Genomic DNA, 16855 nt, shown 5'->3' on the forward strand with positions numbered 1-16855 from the left:
TTCATTTCCAGAGAAAATCAGAATCATTTGGGTACTTCCATTTGCCAATAGCACAAACACTGGAACATGTAGTTATCCAAGGCAAAGTTAGAGAAATCTGTAGGATTTATATTGACCTCAGACTTCTTTACAGATTGATCCTTTCTGTGCATCCAACTGAATTTAAAATGTCTTAATAACTATTTATTTTCCAGTATAACAAATGACAAAAAAGCTCCTTTACTTCAGTATTCTTTACACGAAATCTTGTGAGTCCACCTATATAAAATATTCAAGATTTAACAACAACCAAATCTAGTTATTAATTAATAGTAAAAGAACCTGAATCAGAGAATGGGTCATTAAATAGCATAGGCTTTGCTATCACCCAAGAGTGATTTCAAATTTTGGCTGTTTCTCCTACTAGTTGTGTAACCTTGGACAAATTACTTAACCTCTCTTTTGAACTGAGAGCTAGAAGGCCTGATATTGATTATGGTCAAGATGAAATGAGATAGATTATGCAAGGCACCTGGCACAGCCTCCCACACAGAGCAGCATAAGATCAATGCTGGTTCACTTTCCCATTATTCTTTTTGACCAGAAACTTAGCAGATTCGATGACCTTGGTCTGAACAAAATTTGATTTCAGGAATCCTAGGCACTCTGATTTTGATATTGTTTTGAAAGGATAGACATACTTGGATAAAACTCCACATACTCAGTTCTCCCCAAACTGATAATAAAGTTTCCAATAAAAGTCCCAATGCTTTAAAACCTGGTCTTTGACTCCACCCGCCCTGAGAATTATGTGACAGCTTAGCTACTGATCTTGATTATTTTGGTTTTAGGTAACAGTCTACCAAAGACCTTTGTGGAGCACTCATTAGTAAGACTTTTCATAAATCTTTTATACAAGTATGGGGACAATTCCCTTTGACAAAAACTGTGGCTACCCATTAACTACAAAGCACCATGCTGATGCTGAGTAGCAAAGATGAGTAAACCATGGATTTATCCCTTTTCTTTAGAAATTCACAATCAAGCAAGTACACAGCTATCTATAATGATGATGTCTGTTGTGCGTTTTAAAATTTATCAGGGATGCAGAACATCTAAAAGGTAATTTTGGTGCAAAGGCTGATGTAGAGTATTGTAAGTGTTTATTTTTGTGAAAATATTTTATGGGGGCATAATTAGTTTGCCCTCTGGCTTTTAAAATATTCTAGGATACGGCTGCATGGAAAACAAAGTATAATGGGGGATAAAAGTTTTCTTTAGGGTAGTGTCCAACAAACAGAGACTTAAACCAAGCTGGCCTGCAGATAAAAGGAGTGTATTTTGCAGTGAAAGTCATTAAAAACACCTTATTACACGTTGTAAACTCCAATAGCAGAGGGAATTGTGACTCATTTAAACTCTAACAAATGACCAATCCACGTTAAGTGGGTCTCACAGGCAGTTTATAATCAATCATAGTCAATGAATCTATGAGTAAGTGGCATGCCAGCCAAAGAACAGAATGAATGGAGTCTTTTAGGCTCATTGGGATATAACACAACGTTTAAATAAGTGTTATGAAGCTTAGGGAAAAACAACTAGTATAAATTATACTTTATCCTTCTGAAATAGGTAGGAAATTGTGCCAAATAAAAGTCATAACTGCAGGGCTTTGTTTAGCAATATGATGATGCTAAAATAAACTCTAAGGCAGTCCTGATGCTATGCCAGATAATAAAGATAGAAGTCCAAATGTGTCAACATTTTACTAACAGTATTTAAACAACATGGCAGGTTAAATGAATTAAAAATTATAATCCAATTTAAACTGCATTTATTGTGTTCATCTCAAATATATTCAATTATACTGCAATGGAGACATTCACTACTTCATGCACAAATGTTAGAAATCCTACTGTGTGCAAGGCACTATGCTTGGTGATGCAGGAAGAACACTAAATAAACTAACTTTCAGAATAGAGAGAACAAAGAGTATAGGAAACAAAGAAAACTATCTATAAAGTTCTTTGGAATCCATATATTCCTAAATAAAAGAGTAACATCAATAAGAAGTGCAAATACTTTCACATTTATTATTGATATAAGGCTTCCAGAGTCCCTGCCTGACACAGAGATAAGAAATAGGTATCGTATCCACAATAATAAAGAGAAGATTAGACATGAGCTCTCAGATCATTCTAAATCTTTTCCATTAAAATAGGCTATGCTACCTCTCCTTATGGACATGTACTTTATTTTCATGATGCTAACATTCAAATAAGGAAGTAGGATTGGGATGTGGTACCATCTAAACCGTGTGGGTTATTACAATTTATGTGATACTTAAACAAAAGAACAATTCACAAACAATTCTACGCCAAAAAGAAATTCTTATCAAAAGATAAGTTTTTGGGGTGCCTGGGTGGCTCAGTGGGTTAAAGCCTCTGCCTTCGGCTCAGGTGGTGGTCCCAGGGTCCTGGGATCGAGCCCCCACTTAGGGCTCTCTGCTCATCGGGGAGCGTGCTTCCTCCTCTCTATCTCTGCCTGCCTCTCTGCCTACTTGTGATCTCTGTCAAATCAATAAATAAAATCTTTAAAAAAAAAAAAAAGATAAGTTTTCCTTTCCAGAATCAGAAAGAGCTAGTGATTCAAGAGATGTCAAATTTTCCTTCTAAAAGAGAATGCAGGTTAGTTCTTAAAGTGTTTAATTTTTTTGTTCCTAAATAAGCATGAGGTGAAGCAAGAGAAAGATGCTACTAAAATGGTGGCATCTTCATTTTACGTATTGAAAACAATACACTTCTTATCCTGAGTTTCTGCCAATCACACTCTTTGCAACATGAGCTACAAGAACTCAGCTTTGAGAATAGTTTTTTCAAATGACAGCATGTCTACAGGAAACTCTCCATATAGCTATCAGATGTTATTTTTCCTTTTGTTTATCTTTGGGTTTAAAAGAAAGATTGTCAATTAAAAAGCAATTATATTTTTAAAAGAAATGATTCATTATTCTTGATTTCCATTATAATACTTTGCATACATAATGTCTTAAAGATATTAGTCACATGAATGCTAACTCTAATGGTAACAAAGTCTAATTTTCTTTCACTTTGAAAAGCTATACCATAATATAGCAGAGAAAGAGCTTGGTCTCCATGTGGAAAATCATGAAAAGGAAATGTCAGAGTTTTTAAAAAGAAAGTCACATTAATTAGCCTTTGAAATTTATTATTTTTGTTATTTACCTGCCAAGAGCTTTATCAGGTAAACTCAACCTACTTATTATTTTTTAAATCTCTCAAAAATTGGTACTACTCAAAATTTTATTTTAAAATATAATATTAGCTAACTTCATAATTTTGCACTTCCTAATTAAGCGTGTCACAAATATCTCTAAAACAGAGTAACCAAATAAAAGGGAATAAATAAAAGATAAATGCACAGAGCAATGTAAAGGAGCCTCTACTTCAGTAAACTTCATTTATTAAAGACCTAATTTAATATCAATGAAATTAATTCCAGTATAGAAGGTCAAATTAAAAAGCAAAGTATATAAAATATTGTTATGTGCTTTAATTTTCAATAATCTCATGTTCTGTTGAAAATAAATTAACTTTCTAATAATGCAAATGTTGACTTTTGGAAAATAGTGCATGTTGTAGTCCTCATTGAAAATGCATACTAATTACCATATTAAAGACTCAACTATTTAGAGTAAAAGAAATATGTTTAGTTTTATTAACTCAGTACTTTCTGAACTTATTTGGTCATAAAAATCATTTTTAGCAAAGAATATTTTAATATTTGTCTCCTGGAATAAAGTTTTAATGAATGAATATAACTTCTCATAAGATATTTCTCCAGTTCGGGGCACCTGGGTGGCTCAGTGGGTTAAGCCACTGCCTTCGGCTCAGGTCATGATCTCAGGGTCCTGGGATCGAGTCCCGCATCGGGCTCTCTGCTTGGCGGTGAGACTGCTTCCCTCTCTCTCTCTGCCTGCCTCTCTGTCTACTTGCGATCTCTCTCTGTCAAATTAAAAAAAAAAAAAAAAAAAAGATATTTCTCCAGTTCAAAGTTACCTTCCTATTAGTACTCAATTAAAAAAAAAAATCGTTTTTCGAAATAAAAACCACTGGAGCTATATTCAAAGCAATGCATATAGCATCATGAAGCATCATTTTCAGAATCCACCCTTGGTCTCCTGAATTAACAGTAATAGAATCGTCCCTGATATCACATTGTCACTGTCCCCACTATCCCAATAGTATTTAAACAACATGGCAGATAAAATGAATTAAAAATTATAATCCAATTTAAACTGCATTTATTGTGTTCATCTCAAATATATTCAATTATACTGCAATGGAGATATTCACTACTTCCTGAACAAATGTTAGAAATCCTACTGTGTTTTTTTAATCCCAGGAGTTTTTATAATCTCTGGGTCACCAAATTTGTATCACAATAATTGGATCACAATGTCTGAGAGTATTGTAAAACCTTAATTTTTATTTTTTAAACTATATACTTAAATATATATATTTATATGTAAAATGATAATGTTTTATGAGGTCTAAAATACATGGCAAATTGAAATGTATGTTACAATAATGCAAAAAAGTTAAGCGGACTTAAAGTGTCCAAAGTCCTAGCATTATCTAGGGAGCATGGAAGTTAAGTTAACGTGGGACTTAATAAGTCAAGGATGTTTACTGCCAACTCAAGGATTCTTGTCACTAAAACAAGAATAAATAAATAAATAAGGAGAAAGAATAATGAGAATAAAAGAGAGTACATTAGTAAATCTACACCTAAATATGTACGCAACTGCATCAACTATAAATGGAGTAAACACTCCAATAAAACACAAAGATTATTAGGCTGGGTGATTGTAAATATATAAAAGTTGAAAGTAGAGGAGCAAAAAAAGATGAAAAAGATATACCATGTAGTAAACATCAAGAAAAAGAGAACTGGTATAATTATACTGTTACCAGACACAGAGAATTTTAAGGGAAAGCAGTAGTAGACCAACAAGAGAGATATTTCACAATAGTAAGAAAAAGTCAATTCACCAAAAAGATATAACAATGTTAAATTTATACCCAACAAATAATACATAAATAGTATATAGTGTATAGTATATAGTGTAAAGTCTTTATGTTAAAACTATATTTTTTATATTTTAAAACTATATATTTCTGTATTTTTAAAATGTCTACATGGGCGTTTTGGTAGTATTATTTAATACTTATTTAGCATCTCTATACACAGCCTTTTAATCAAGGACTAAATATAAATCACTGTTCTGCCTTATGTGCTTTGCCATCAAATCATAATAAGCCTCCAACACAGATATGAACATTCCCATTCATCTTAATGGTGCATTAATGACACCAAGCTATATCTTTTTCCAGTTAAATGTGTGCCCACACCATTAAGTAAGAAATCAAGGAGGCCATAGAGTCTACCCTTTCTTTTCTGGGAGCCTTTAATCATTTTAGAAAAACAAAGGCATCAAATGATTTAAATATAAAATTAAAGAGAACACTTAGATTTTAAAAAATGAGGTTGTTCTACTAAATAAAAAGAACCTTTAGCACAAGAAGAGTTTTCAGACTGCCTAGATTAGAACCCCAGTTCTATAATTTACTAGCTGTGTTACCTTAGACAAGTTTTCTAATTTTTCTGTGCCTCAATTCTCTCAGCTGTAAAATGGTGATGATAAGAGTATATACTTCAAAGGTATATATTCCAAGTATATACTTAAATGCTGTTAGATGAAGTAATGCATCCAAGAATGAACTAACGCATCTAAGAAACCTAGAGTACATTCAGGCACCCATATAAATGCTTAAGTAACCGAGTCTATAGTAGTTACGGTGCTGGTGATGACGTTACTGTAACAGTGGTGGTGGAACCATAACAGAACAATAAAAGTAACAGCAATAGCAATTGTAATAGTAAAGGAGGAGGAGGAACAATTAGAATTAGAATTAGAATTAGTAGAATTCTAATTAGTAGCAGAATTAGAATTAGAAGAACTAATCGAACTAGTTATCATTGTCAGAATAATCATCATTTTCCAGGGGTCACAAACTCAAATTATTTCCAGGATTCATGCAAATGACATCAATGGATAAAATGAGCCTGATCAAATACAAAAGGAAGAGTTAAAAAACAGAAAACTAGGAACCTATGTCCTATATAAATGCAATCAGATTTATTACTTAACAAAGGAAAAACAAAGTATGTGACCTAGATCAACAGTTACAATCTCTGTACAGTCCAAGTTATTCATTCAAAATAAAAACCAGCATTGTTGTTAATACGGCTAGCCATTGTGCTTTTATGCTTGTGAAGTCACAGACAGTAGTACTCTAAGGTCTTTTTTTTGTTCAGTCATCCCCAAATTACAACTACCCCCACAAAATGCTGAATGTCACAGATGTGTGTTTGCAACTATTTCTCAATGCACTGAGTTTTACCACAAGGCTTGAAACTGATACTCAGGGTCTCACATTGATTCCTTCTTCCGCCCACCCCACTTGTAACAGTTCTCTTTCATGACACCACATATTCGGACTGTACTCAGTGAGCCTGCTGATATGCATCCTTCACACATACGCAAGCCCTCCAGAGTGAAGCTTCAGCAAGCATCATATCAATGCTGGTGGGCTGGTAACATTCCAGAACCTCATCACTAGTAAACTCTATTCTTTGGATCTTAAATATGGCTAATAAATGATATCGATGAGTTGGTACAAGGAACTAGATGTGCTGTTTGTGGTGGAGACCCCTGTAACAATCACAAAGAGACAAGAATCCTCTGTACTACATTATAGACATGCAGCTGATTGAGAGATTATTGCAGCATTACCCCACCTTTTGTCTCAACTGCGTTGTGGTTGCAGTTACACAGGGTCAATAAAAATGTTTAGCCTCATTTTCCTATGACAAAGATGATTCAGGCTTTCTTAAGTTTGTTTTACTACAACCAATCAAAAAACAGTAAATGAATTAAAAAGTGCAAAATCTTTTGCATTTCTTAGACATAAATACTCAATTACACCCAAAGTCATCTACACTCGCCTAAAGATCTCACGGCTTTACATTAACAGCTTCATAAAAACTTGGTAGTACAATTTGATTTCATTTTCACAGTAATATACATCTATCATCGCACCATAAAATCAACCTGAAATGGAACTTTTTAGAACACCAAGATCAGTACATCAAATAGAAATATGTGAGTCATGTGTAGAATTTTAAACTTCCTATTAAACACATCCAAAGGAGTAAAAGAAGAAGAAAATGAAGGTAATATTAATAATATATTTAACTCAATACATCCAAAAATAATTATTTCAAGATTTAATTAATATAGAAATGTATTAATGAGACACATTACTTCCTTTTTCATACTAAGTTTTTGAAATCTGATGTTTGGTTTATACTTATAAGTACAGTTCAACTTGGACAAGTCACATTTCCAGTGTTCAACAGTCTCAGGTCACTAGTGCCTACCTGACTGAACAGTGCAGAGCAGCTCTTGACAAAACCCAAACCAATGAACTGACCGAGGGTGATTTAGTTTCTGCCTGAAAGTTATTTTCTCTTCTTCTCATCTTCTTTTGTTCTAAGGTGCAGTTTCCTTTTAATGTGTCTTATTCCGTCTACGGCCATACCACCCTGAACGCGCCCGATCTCGTCTAATGTGTCTTATTCCATCTTTTTTTTTTTTTTTTTTTTTTTTTTGGTTTAAATACCATTCTCCTAAGGTCAATGATTCTGAATCATTTTTGGAATATACTCCCTATTGAAAATATATAAAAATTTGAAACTTGCTCTAGGAAAGTGTACTTGTGCATCTGTAATTAGATGAACTGTGTCCCTCCCAAAAAGACATTTTGGGGTCCTAATCCCTCCTGCTGAAGAATGTGGAATTCTTATGTGGAAACAGAGGATTCACCAAGGTAATCAACTGAGGTTACAGGCATGGGCCCTACCCAGTGGGACTGCTGTCCTTACAAAAAAGGGAAATTTTGATGCAACACTGAGAGGGACAGTGATGTGAAGAGACAGAGGGAGAAGATGGCTTTCAACAAGTCAAGGAGAGAGGCCTGGACAGAGCCTTCCCTCCTGGCCCTCAGAAAGAATCAACCTTGTTGACATCTTGACTTGGAACTTCTAGCCTCCAGAAATATGGGACGATATATTTCTGTTGTCTAAGCCACCCAGTTTGTGATACTGAGTTATACCAGCCCAACAAACTAATACATGCATTTATGTATATAACTTTATAACTCCAAAGGGTTCAAAGATCCCCTTGCTAACTACTTAAAAATCAGAGGTTAAGAATGCACTTTGAGATTAGAACAAACAAAATTAAATAACATTTAATACTGTTTTCTGTCAACTGTTAATATTAATTTTATCAGTCAACATTTGTCCTAAGTCCATTCTCAGATCAGTACTCGTACTACAACAGTGGCAAAAATATAATTTTTAAGCCATCTTCAGTATCCTGAAAGTTACTCACTGCACATTCTGAGGTTTAATATTCACATGGGTTCATGCTATATTTTAAGTATATATCCTTGATTATATGATCCACTCCCCCTATTTAGTACATGTCCTCTTAAAATACGGACATAGACTGTTCTGGGAAAATATTTGTTCTCTTTAGAGTCTTCTCCTTTTTTCACCTAATTTATATATGAATCAAAATGGTTTAAAGCAAGATTTCTCACATAGGGTGCACGGCATAATAACTTCCACTGAAAAAGTTCCTACGGTCTTGTAAGTTTGAGAAACATTTCATAGTACATTCTACCTTTCATTACTATCTTCAGTAGCATATTAAAGACCCTGAGAAGCTATGAAGAAAAGAAAAAAATGAGTAAGTGATCACATAATTGTTCTCTCACAACATATTACCCATTGAAACAGCAGGTGGATGAGTACTTAGGTGAAGTCACCATACTCTGTAAAATCCTAGTCTTGGATGCTTGGAGTAAGATGGTACAATTACAGCCACATAGCAAGCTGACTTTAGGTTGGTAGATTGATTGGTCCAATGCACTTAGCCACTGCAGCCAAGAACATTACTTTCACCAACACTGCCAAATGTGGGTATTCTTCTCCACACTGATTGGGCCTTTTTTGACCCAGGCCTAACAGCTGCCAGTCCTCACAGCCTCCCAGGTCCTGACGGGACTTCCATACTGACCAAACTCAAGGAATGTGGGAGAGGGCAAGGAAGGAGTGCACAGGACAGCAGTGAGGGCAGTCCTAGGCAAGAAGTGCACAGATTCCGAGTTCTTAATGGAACTTCAGCAATTTTTCAAGGATAAATACCTCTCCTATTGTTCCTTGCCTTCCTTACTTGCCTTAGCATTTCAGTGAATTGCTTCTTGGCCTCCTGGCTAAGATCAAGTACAGAGCACCTCAATGTTTGCTTGTTTCTTTTTTGTCAGTTTAAAGTTATTTTGGGGGCAGATTACCTAACCTTCTCATTCATCCATAGGCAGAAATAAATATTCTTAACAGAATTTCTTTCTGTCTCTCCAAGTATATATATGTAAGGGTATAAAAATAATTGCCTAGAAGGTCATATCAAAGTTTTATTTTAATAGTATAGTATAGAAAAATTATCACAGATTACTGCACATCTTTGGTATATTTGAGATTCTTATGTAGATAAATACTACGTCAAAACCTGAAGCAATTAATATATGGAGGGAGTGAGAGAAGTCAGACAGAAAAAGATAAATACTGTATGATATCACATACAGAATCTTAAAGGTTAAATTCACAAAAAACAGAGTAGAATAATAGTTGATAGGGGCTAGGGTAAGGTAATTGGGGAGATACTTAAGGGTACAAACTTGCAGCTAGGTAGAAATATAAGTCTTTAAGATCTAATGCCCAGCTTAGTGATTATAGGCAACAATATTGTATTATAACAACAAAGTTGCAAAGAGACTAGACCTTAAATGTTCTCACCACAAAAAAAGAAATGATAAATATGTGATGCAGCAGAGGTGTTAGCTAATGCTACTGTGGTTATCATATTGTAATATACAACCACATCAAATCAACACATTGTACACCTTAAACTTATGCAATGTTGTATGTCAATTATATCTAAATAGAAAAAATATACAAGGAATAAACTCAATAGAAGTATGCATATTCTGGGGGCATCTGGATGGCTCAGTCATTAAGTGTCTGCCTTTGGCTCGGGTCATGATCCCAGGGTTCTGGGTTTGAGCCTCACATCAGAAGCCTGCTTCTCCCTCTCCCACCTCCCCTGATTGTGCTCCCTTTCTCGCTGTCTCTCTCTGTGTCAAATGAATAAATCTAAGAAAGAAAGAAAGAAAGAAAGAAAGAAAGAAAGAAAGAAAGAAAGAAAGAAAGAAAGAAAGATGGATGGATGTGTATTCTGGAATTTCCCCCATAACTATGTATCATGAAGTCTTGTTTGTTTAATCTGATGATGTTGCCTGTCTTTCTGGAGAATTTATGTACAAACAGAATCTCCTCTTCAACAGAGGAAGTGTTCTCATCACCCTATTGCATTAATTGCAATTTCCTCAGTGTTAGGAAATTTCCGAAGTTTTTAAAAATATCTCAAAAAGAAATGTGCAACTGTGATTTACTACTACAGGAGGCAAGTATTTTCTCATTCTTTTCTCCTGTGTAACGAGCAGTAATATATTTAACCTTTGTAGGCCTCTGTTTCTTCATCTGAAAAATGACAGGTTTGAACTCTAAGATCCAGAACGATATGATATCTAATCTCTGAAGTACATAATATCATTCCTCAGCAATGTTGCTTATGTATAATTGCTACGAAATACACTCAAATTGCTCTTCTGGTTTTTGTGACAGGTTTCACTAAATCAAGCTTTTTATTAAGAATTTGTAAATAAATGAGTCTGTGATAAACAAGCTGGATAAGATTAAGGGAATAATCTGTAATTCTAAAATTGAATTTCTGACTAATCTCTTTGGCAGTACATGTTGTTACCCCTTCTGTGAGTAGACATTCACTGTTTGAAGCAACGAGCTCTTTGATACTTAGAAATTTTGGATTCTGCTCTATTTTTAAAAGCTACTATATCAGTATTCATCAACTCTTTGACATAGCCATTCATTTATTTTCTAAAAGGCTATTCTATAATCACACTTCCTTTCAGGAAGCCCACCAACTAAGTAGAAGCCTAAATTACTGATAGCAGTAATACAGGGGCCTTCCTGTTGATAAAGAATCAAGACTAATTAAACTAATGTGCTAAATCCCAGGCTAATAATTATGCAGATGAGTGATAGAAAGCTTATTTTATTTGTTTTTAGTGGTTGTGCACTTTTAAAATGAAGAATAAAACATTTTAGAGTAAGTATTTTTCATATTTATATTTTAGTAAGGCTGATTTAATTGGTCTCTAATTTTGAGAAATATTGTCAATTTCTACTAATAGAGCTATAATATAAAATATTAATTACCTTAATTTAAAAATAAATAATTTGAAATAATTAAGGAGACATTAAAATAATTCCTCTTGTAAAAGCTAATCAGGAACCAATTAAGCATAAATTTTCAAAATGCTTCACAGCAAAGATCCTATTTCAATGAAATAAGCCCAATCTTTGTGCTAAATTTTCACCCACATTCTGAATTATGCTAACACTAAGAAATGTTTTATAATAATGGCTAAAATTCTTGGAATATTCATATACATTTAAGAATTATTTTCACATACAATTCTACTATTATTACAGCATCAAAATGGTTATAAACATGAAAAACTACATAACCATAAATTAATTTTTAGGCTATGGCAGATATTTTGGGGGCAAATAAAAGGCCATGGATGCACTGCTAGACATTTGGCACTCAGATGCTATACTATTTACACTTCTCTTCTTATTTTAGTGAGGTACTGTTATTCAGGAGACCTACTTCAATCTGAAGTTTCGCCAAAGACATGAACATCAAGTGTTACCTTGATTTGTATCCAAAGAAACAGAAGATTTCCTGTAGAAAATGTTGTTTTACTATATCTATAAAAACCCAATATGGTTATTTTCCCATTCAATTAAAAAACATAACAAAAAACAAAAACAAAACAACACTGGAGGTAGGACTAATCCAGACAAACCAGGAAATCCTTAGAGCCACAAGCCACAAATCCTTACACAAACTAGGTGAGAGTGCAAGTAATTTATCTTCCTTGGTAATCCAGTGGTTGAGCTATAAACAGAGACCATGGCAACCAGCTCATCTATCATAATCTTAATCTGAAACAAAGTTAAATACCTATGAACTCTAAGGCTTTAGTATGCAGTAATAATTTATTTCTTAAACTAAGTCTGTAATACCATTGTTACCTATCTAGAAATTCTGGAAGTTAAGACCTACAGAAAGTAAATCTTGTTTTATATATTTACAGAAAAGTATAAAATGTAGTTGTGGGTGGTACAGACTGTGATGTTCAAGTTTCAGAATACTTCGGAGATCTCCTTTCAGCTAACCAACTTTAAACAAATTTAGAGGTTTTTCATAATAAATGGTATAATACATATGAACATGATGTAGTTAATTAGAGTACTGTCATCAGTTTATTTCCTCAACAACTCTAATGATGGGGAAAATTTAAAACTTTGGAGAAAAAAACATAATAAAATAGATTGCCTATACATAAAATAGTTACCCGCCTATTTCCTGTAAACTATACTATCCTTATTGTACATCTGGATATATGTATGAAAATAAGCAGAACTTTTCCTTGAATGAATACTGTGGAATCACTAAATGATCTGGTCTCACTAAATTATTATCATGCAGAAATGAATCATTAGGAAATTCAATGTTTTTTTTTTACAATTAATGATGAACACACATTTACATAATAGAAATGACTACCAAGGTAAACATTTAGCCATTTAAATAAATGACTTTCTGAAAGAATAAATGTATTAAATCACATCAGTTTTTTCCTCTTGTTTTTACTGTAGGGAAAGCACACATGAACCTGCACTACCTAAAATAAATTCAAATATTTACTTGTACAATAAGAATAGGTAATTCATTATCAAGATGGCAGAATAAGTTCAGGAAGAAACCTTCATTGCTCTGGTCCAGATACATAGTAATAGTATATAAAATACCAAAAGACAAAGCTATGATTAAATATATAAAAATATCTCCCATAGACTAAGAGTATAATTTTGTCTCTGTAAAAGAATGAATCTGGTAAGCTATAAAAAAGCTTATTCTGTTGTTTAACACTTAAAATGTTTTTCCTCAGACGTATGGAATCCAGTTCTTATTCAATACCAAGCATTTTAGATCTGAGGTTCTTTTTTTTTTCCGCCAAACTTCACTTTCCCGAATATTTCTTATTGAAGCAGAAGGAAAAGGATAGTTAAATTTTTGAATAAAAATGTTCTTAATTCTTGAAATCAAAACCTGCCAAAAGCAAGTAAAGTGCAAAGAAAAAAATAAAAGAATCAGAGACCTATATATCAAGTATGTAGTGAACTAGATTTGAGTTAAAGAAAATACGCCATGTAAAAGAAAATGTACAATGAACTAAACATTTTTGAAGAGAAGAGAAATTTTTCCAGATTTAAAATAGTACAATTGTAGGAATGCTTTACCTAAAATAGAACACATACAGGACCCCATTCTCATATACCCATTATTTAACTATATATTTTCTTTTCAACAATAATTTTCATCTACTTCAAAGGTTGGTGAGACACTATGAGTAAGGAACAAAATCAAAGACCATTATATTTAATAAAAATTTTGAATATTTAGATTTTTGGAAAGAGTACAGATTCCTTTTTTAGGGAGCTTTCAATTACATTTGATTATTAAAGAATGACTTCATTTTATATTGGATCACTAATGTAAAACAAGCATTGCCTCCAAATGTTAACTCTGCTGTGCCAAAGTGAGAGTGTATGTGATTGTGTGATCCAGTTCAAACCTAATTAGAATCAGATTAATCAACCAACTAATGTAATCAATATCATGAAATTTCCATGACCCCAATCATGTACCTTCCTATATCTTGTCCATTTATTCTATTTTCTTTCCTGTCTTTATGGAAAGTGCCCATGCTCCTAGCTAACCAAATCCTGCCACTTGTCCATTTGATCCCATCCTCACTTAGGAGAAACAGCATTCCAGCAATTCCAGCAACACTCCCCTTCTTTCCTTACTTACTCCCATCAATATGCAAACATGGTGTTATTTCTCTCATCTAAAACAAAGATGGAAAAAAAAACCAAAAACCCCTCTTGGCCCCATGTACCCTTCAAGCAGATTCCCAGGTTTCCTTTTCTATACAGTGAAATTTGCTAAAAATGTTGCTTAGGCCTCTTGTTTCTTCCCAGTTTTCTCCTCTCACCCTTTTGGAACCTCCTATTTCTGCTATCCCACTGAAAATGTTTTATTAAGATCCCCAGTAACACCTGTGTGTCCTACCACGTTTGCCGGCTACCTCCTGGCTGCTCCCTCTCAGCCTTTGCTAGTCTCCTCCCTATACACATTCAAGTGTATGTGGGCAGAGTCCTTGATCACTACCCTTTTCTATCTTCTCTATCTCCCTTGATAGCTCAGCTGGCTTTAAATGCCTCTTTACTTAAACATCTTCAGCAGGAAGCCCTCTCCCTAACTCCAAATTTGTATACTCAACTCCCTACTCAATATCTCAGAATTAAGGTTTGTAGAACTGAGTTCCTAACTCTCCTCTTCCATACTCTCATAATTCAGTAAGTCAGCTGCTTGCCTTCAGTATTCAGTCCAAAACTTTATCATGACTGCTGTGTGCCTGTCTCTCAGTACGATACCCACTTCATCAACAATAATATGTTGTCTCTAGACATATCTAGAATCTGCCCCTTGTTCACCATCTTCACTGCTGTCACTCTGGTCTAAGCCACTCACGTCCTTCATGCTTTGTTGAACAAGCTTTCCACTCTCTGTCTTCTTCTATGCTCACCACACTATGTATACTCTATTCTCAACATAACAGCCAGATTAATCCTGCTAAAACTGTAAGTCAGATCGCATCACTTGATGTTCGAAACCTTCCAACAGTTTCCAGTGCAGATGAAAGCAAACCTTGAAATCCTTACAATAGCCTATAAGGCCCTACACATGATATGCCCTCTCTCTGACCTCATATCTCCATTCTCCCTATCTCTATCATCCTACTTTACCCATACCTCCCTCCATGCTATTGCTTAAACACATCAATAAAAAGTTGATGAAAGCTCCCACATCAGGGTCTTTGTACTAACTGCTTTTTTTCTGCCTAGCATGCTCACCCCACAGATAGACATGTCACCTTCTCACCAAGGCCTTTTCTGGTGCCCTGGCTAAAATTATAACCTTTATCCTACTTCCACCCTGACATTTTCTATTATCTTTCCCTGGTGTATTTTTCTCTTCAGCATTTATCACTATCTAATATAGCTTATATTCAATTTATTCATCTTGTTATTGTCTGTTTCCCTGACTAGAATTCATAAACTGCACAAAAACAAAAATATTTGTTTTTTGCTCTCTGACAGAGAATAGTTCCTGGTACCTAAGAGACACTCAGAAAACATTTGCTAAATAAATGAATCAAACATTTATTTTGAGAACACTAGGCTTCTGCCAGAACCACGTAAGTGTAAGATGAGTTCAGGGACTCTTGCATCTAGGAAATCTATAAACATTTAGAAATATTATTCATGGATTTAGATCATGGACTGAGTAAGGCTCAGGCACTTTAACTTAAACTGCCCCTTCTGTCCCCCCCCCCATCTCCCCCTGCTAAAATCCCTATTCTGAATAGTGAAAGAAGGCTCAACCTCAAGACAACCTGAAGCATTCTAGATCACCCCACTCCTTGCCCATCCATAGCTCTAGCTGGATAAGATCTCACATGTTAAAGGCCACCAACTTCGAGCTGGATATAACTAGCATGAACACATACATATCTTCCTTATTCCCTATGTACCCTTATTTAATAAGAGCTAGCATGCCTTGGGGTGTGTATTTGTGTGTGTGTGTGTGTGTGTGTGTGTGTGTGTATGCTTGCTTGTTTTATTGCTAATGAGTTACCGCACTGTATAATAAATATAATTTTTAACATTAAGTACTTGAGGTTTTAGACTAAAAACCCTGAAGAATTTTTGTAGAAAAGACCTTTCTCATAACATTTTTCATTACAGTTTATTATCTTTAGAATAATAAGCCCAAGTGAGATCTCCAACAAAAGAAATGAATGCACTCCTCTTACTTGGAGCTAACGCAGAGCGATCCGGCAAGTTTTCACTCTCCTCATCAGTGCTTTCATCATAGATTGCATCCCTGTCAGCAGTCATTTCAGAATGTGTTGTGGTTTCCCTAGAAACAGAGAAAGGTAGAATTATAAATTTTTGGCTCACCCCTGACTAGGTATCAAATTCACCAGTAAGTAATTATAGAAAATATCCCTGGAAAAACACTTTAAATAAACATATACTGAAACATACATGATTAAGATGAAAGCACTTTATAAAGACTGTATGTTAACTCTCTTAAGAATAAGTTTCCCTTCTACCTAATTTAAATGTGGTTTAGTGCTCACTATAATCAACTCTTCAATCAGTTTTTTATCATCTTATTCATCTATCAAGATGTGTGCCTTGATAGATGGCACACTATCTGTGTGTGCCATCTTCCATAATTCTTCCAAATTATCTTCTGAGGATCACAGAGTGTTCAGTATTTTACTGATCTCAAAGCAGTTCTGCCTTGCTTTTGATTGTCCCCAAATTTTCAGAGAGGCACCCTTCTTCTTACTATGAAGATGCCAAGTAAGGC

The 16855-nt window shown here is 34.4% G+C and overlaps 1 protein-coding gene across 5 annotated transcripts in view; it reads right to left on the reverse strand.

Annotated features, from left to right (window-relative positions):
• The window catches only part of XRCC4 (X-ray repair cross complementing 4), a 275028-nt gene that overhangs the window by 124144 nt on the left and 134029 nt on the right, over nt 1-16855 (reverse strand). For all 5 annotated transcript variants that reach the window (XM_045999510.1, XM_045999511.1, XM_045999513.1 and 2 more), the window contains exon 6: nt 16290-16396. In XM_045999510.1, coding sequence (XP_045855466.1) covers nt 16290-16396 — 107 coding nt within the window. The remainder of the gene's footprint in view (nt 1-16289; nt 16397-16855) is intronic.

Source organism: Meles meles, chromosome 3 (assembly GCF_922984935.1).
Source record: "Meles meles chromosome 3, mMelMel3.1 paternal haplotype, whole genome shotgun sequence".
NCBI classification, from domain to species: domain Eukaryota; kingdom Metazoa; phylum Chordata; class Mammalia; order Carnivora; family Mustelidae; genus Meles; species Meles meles.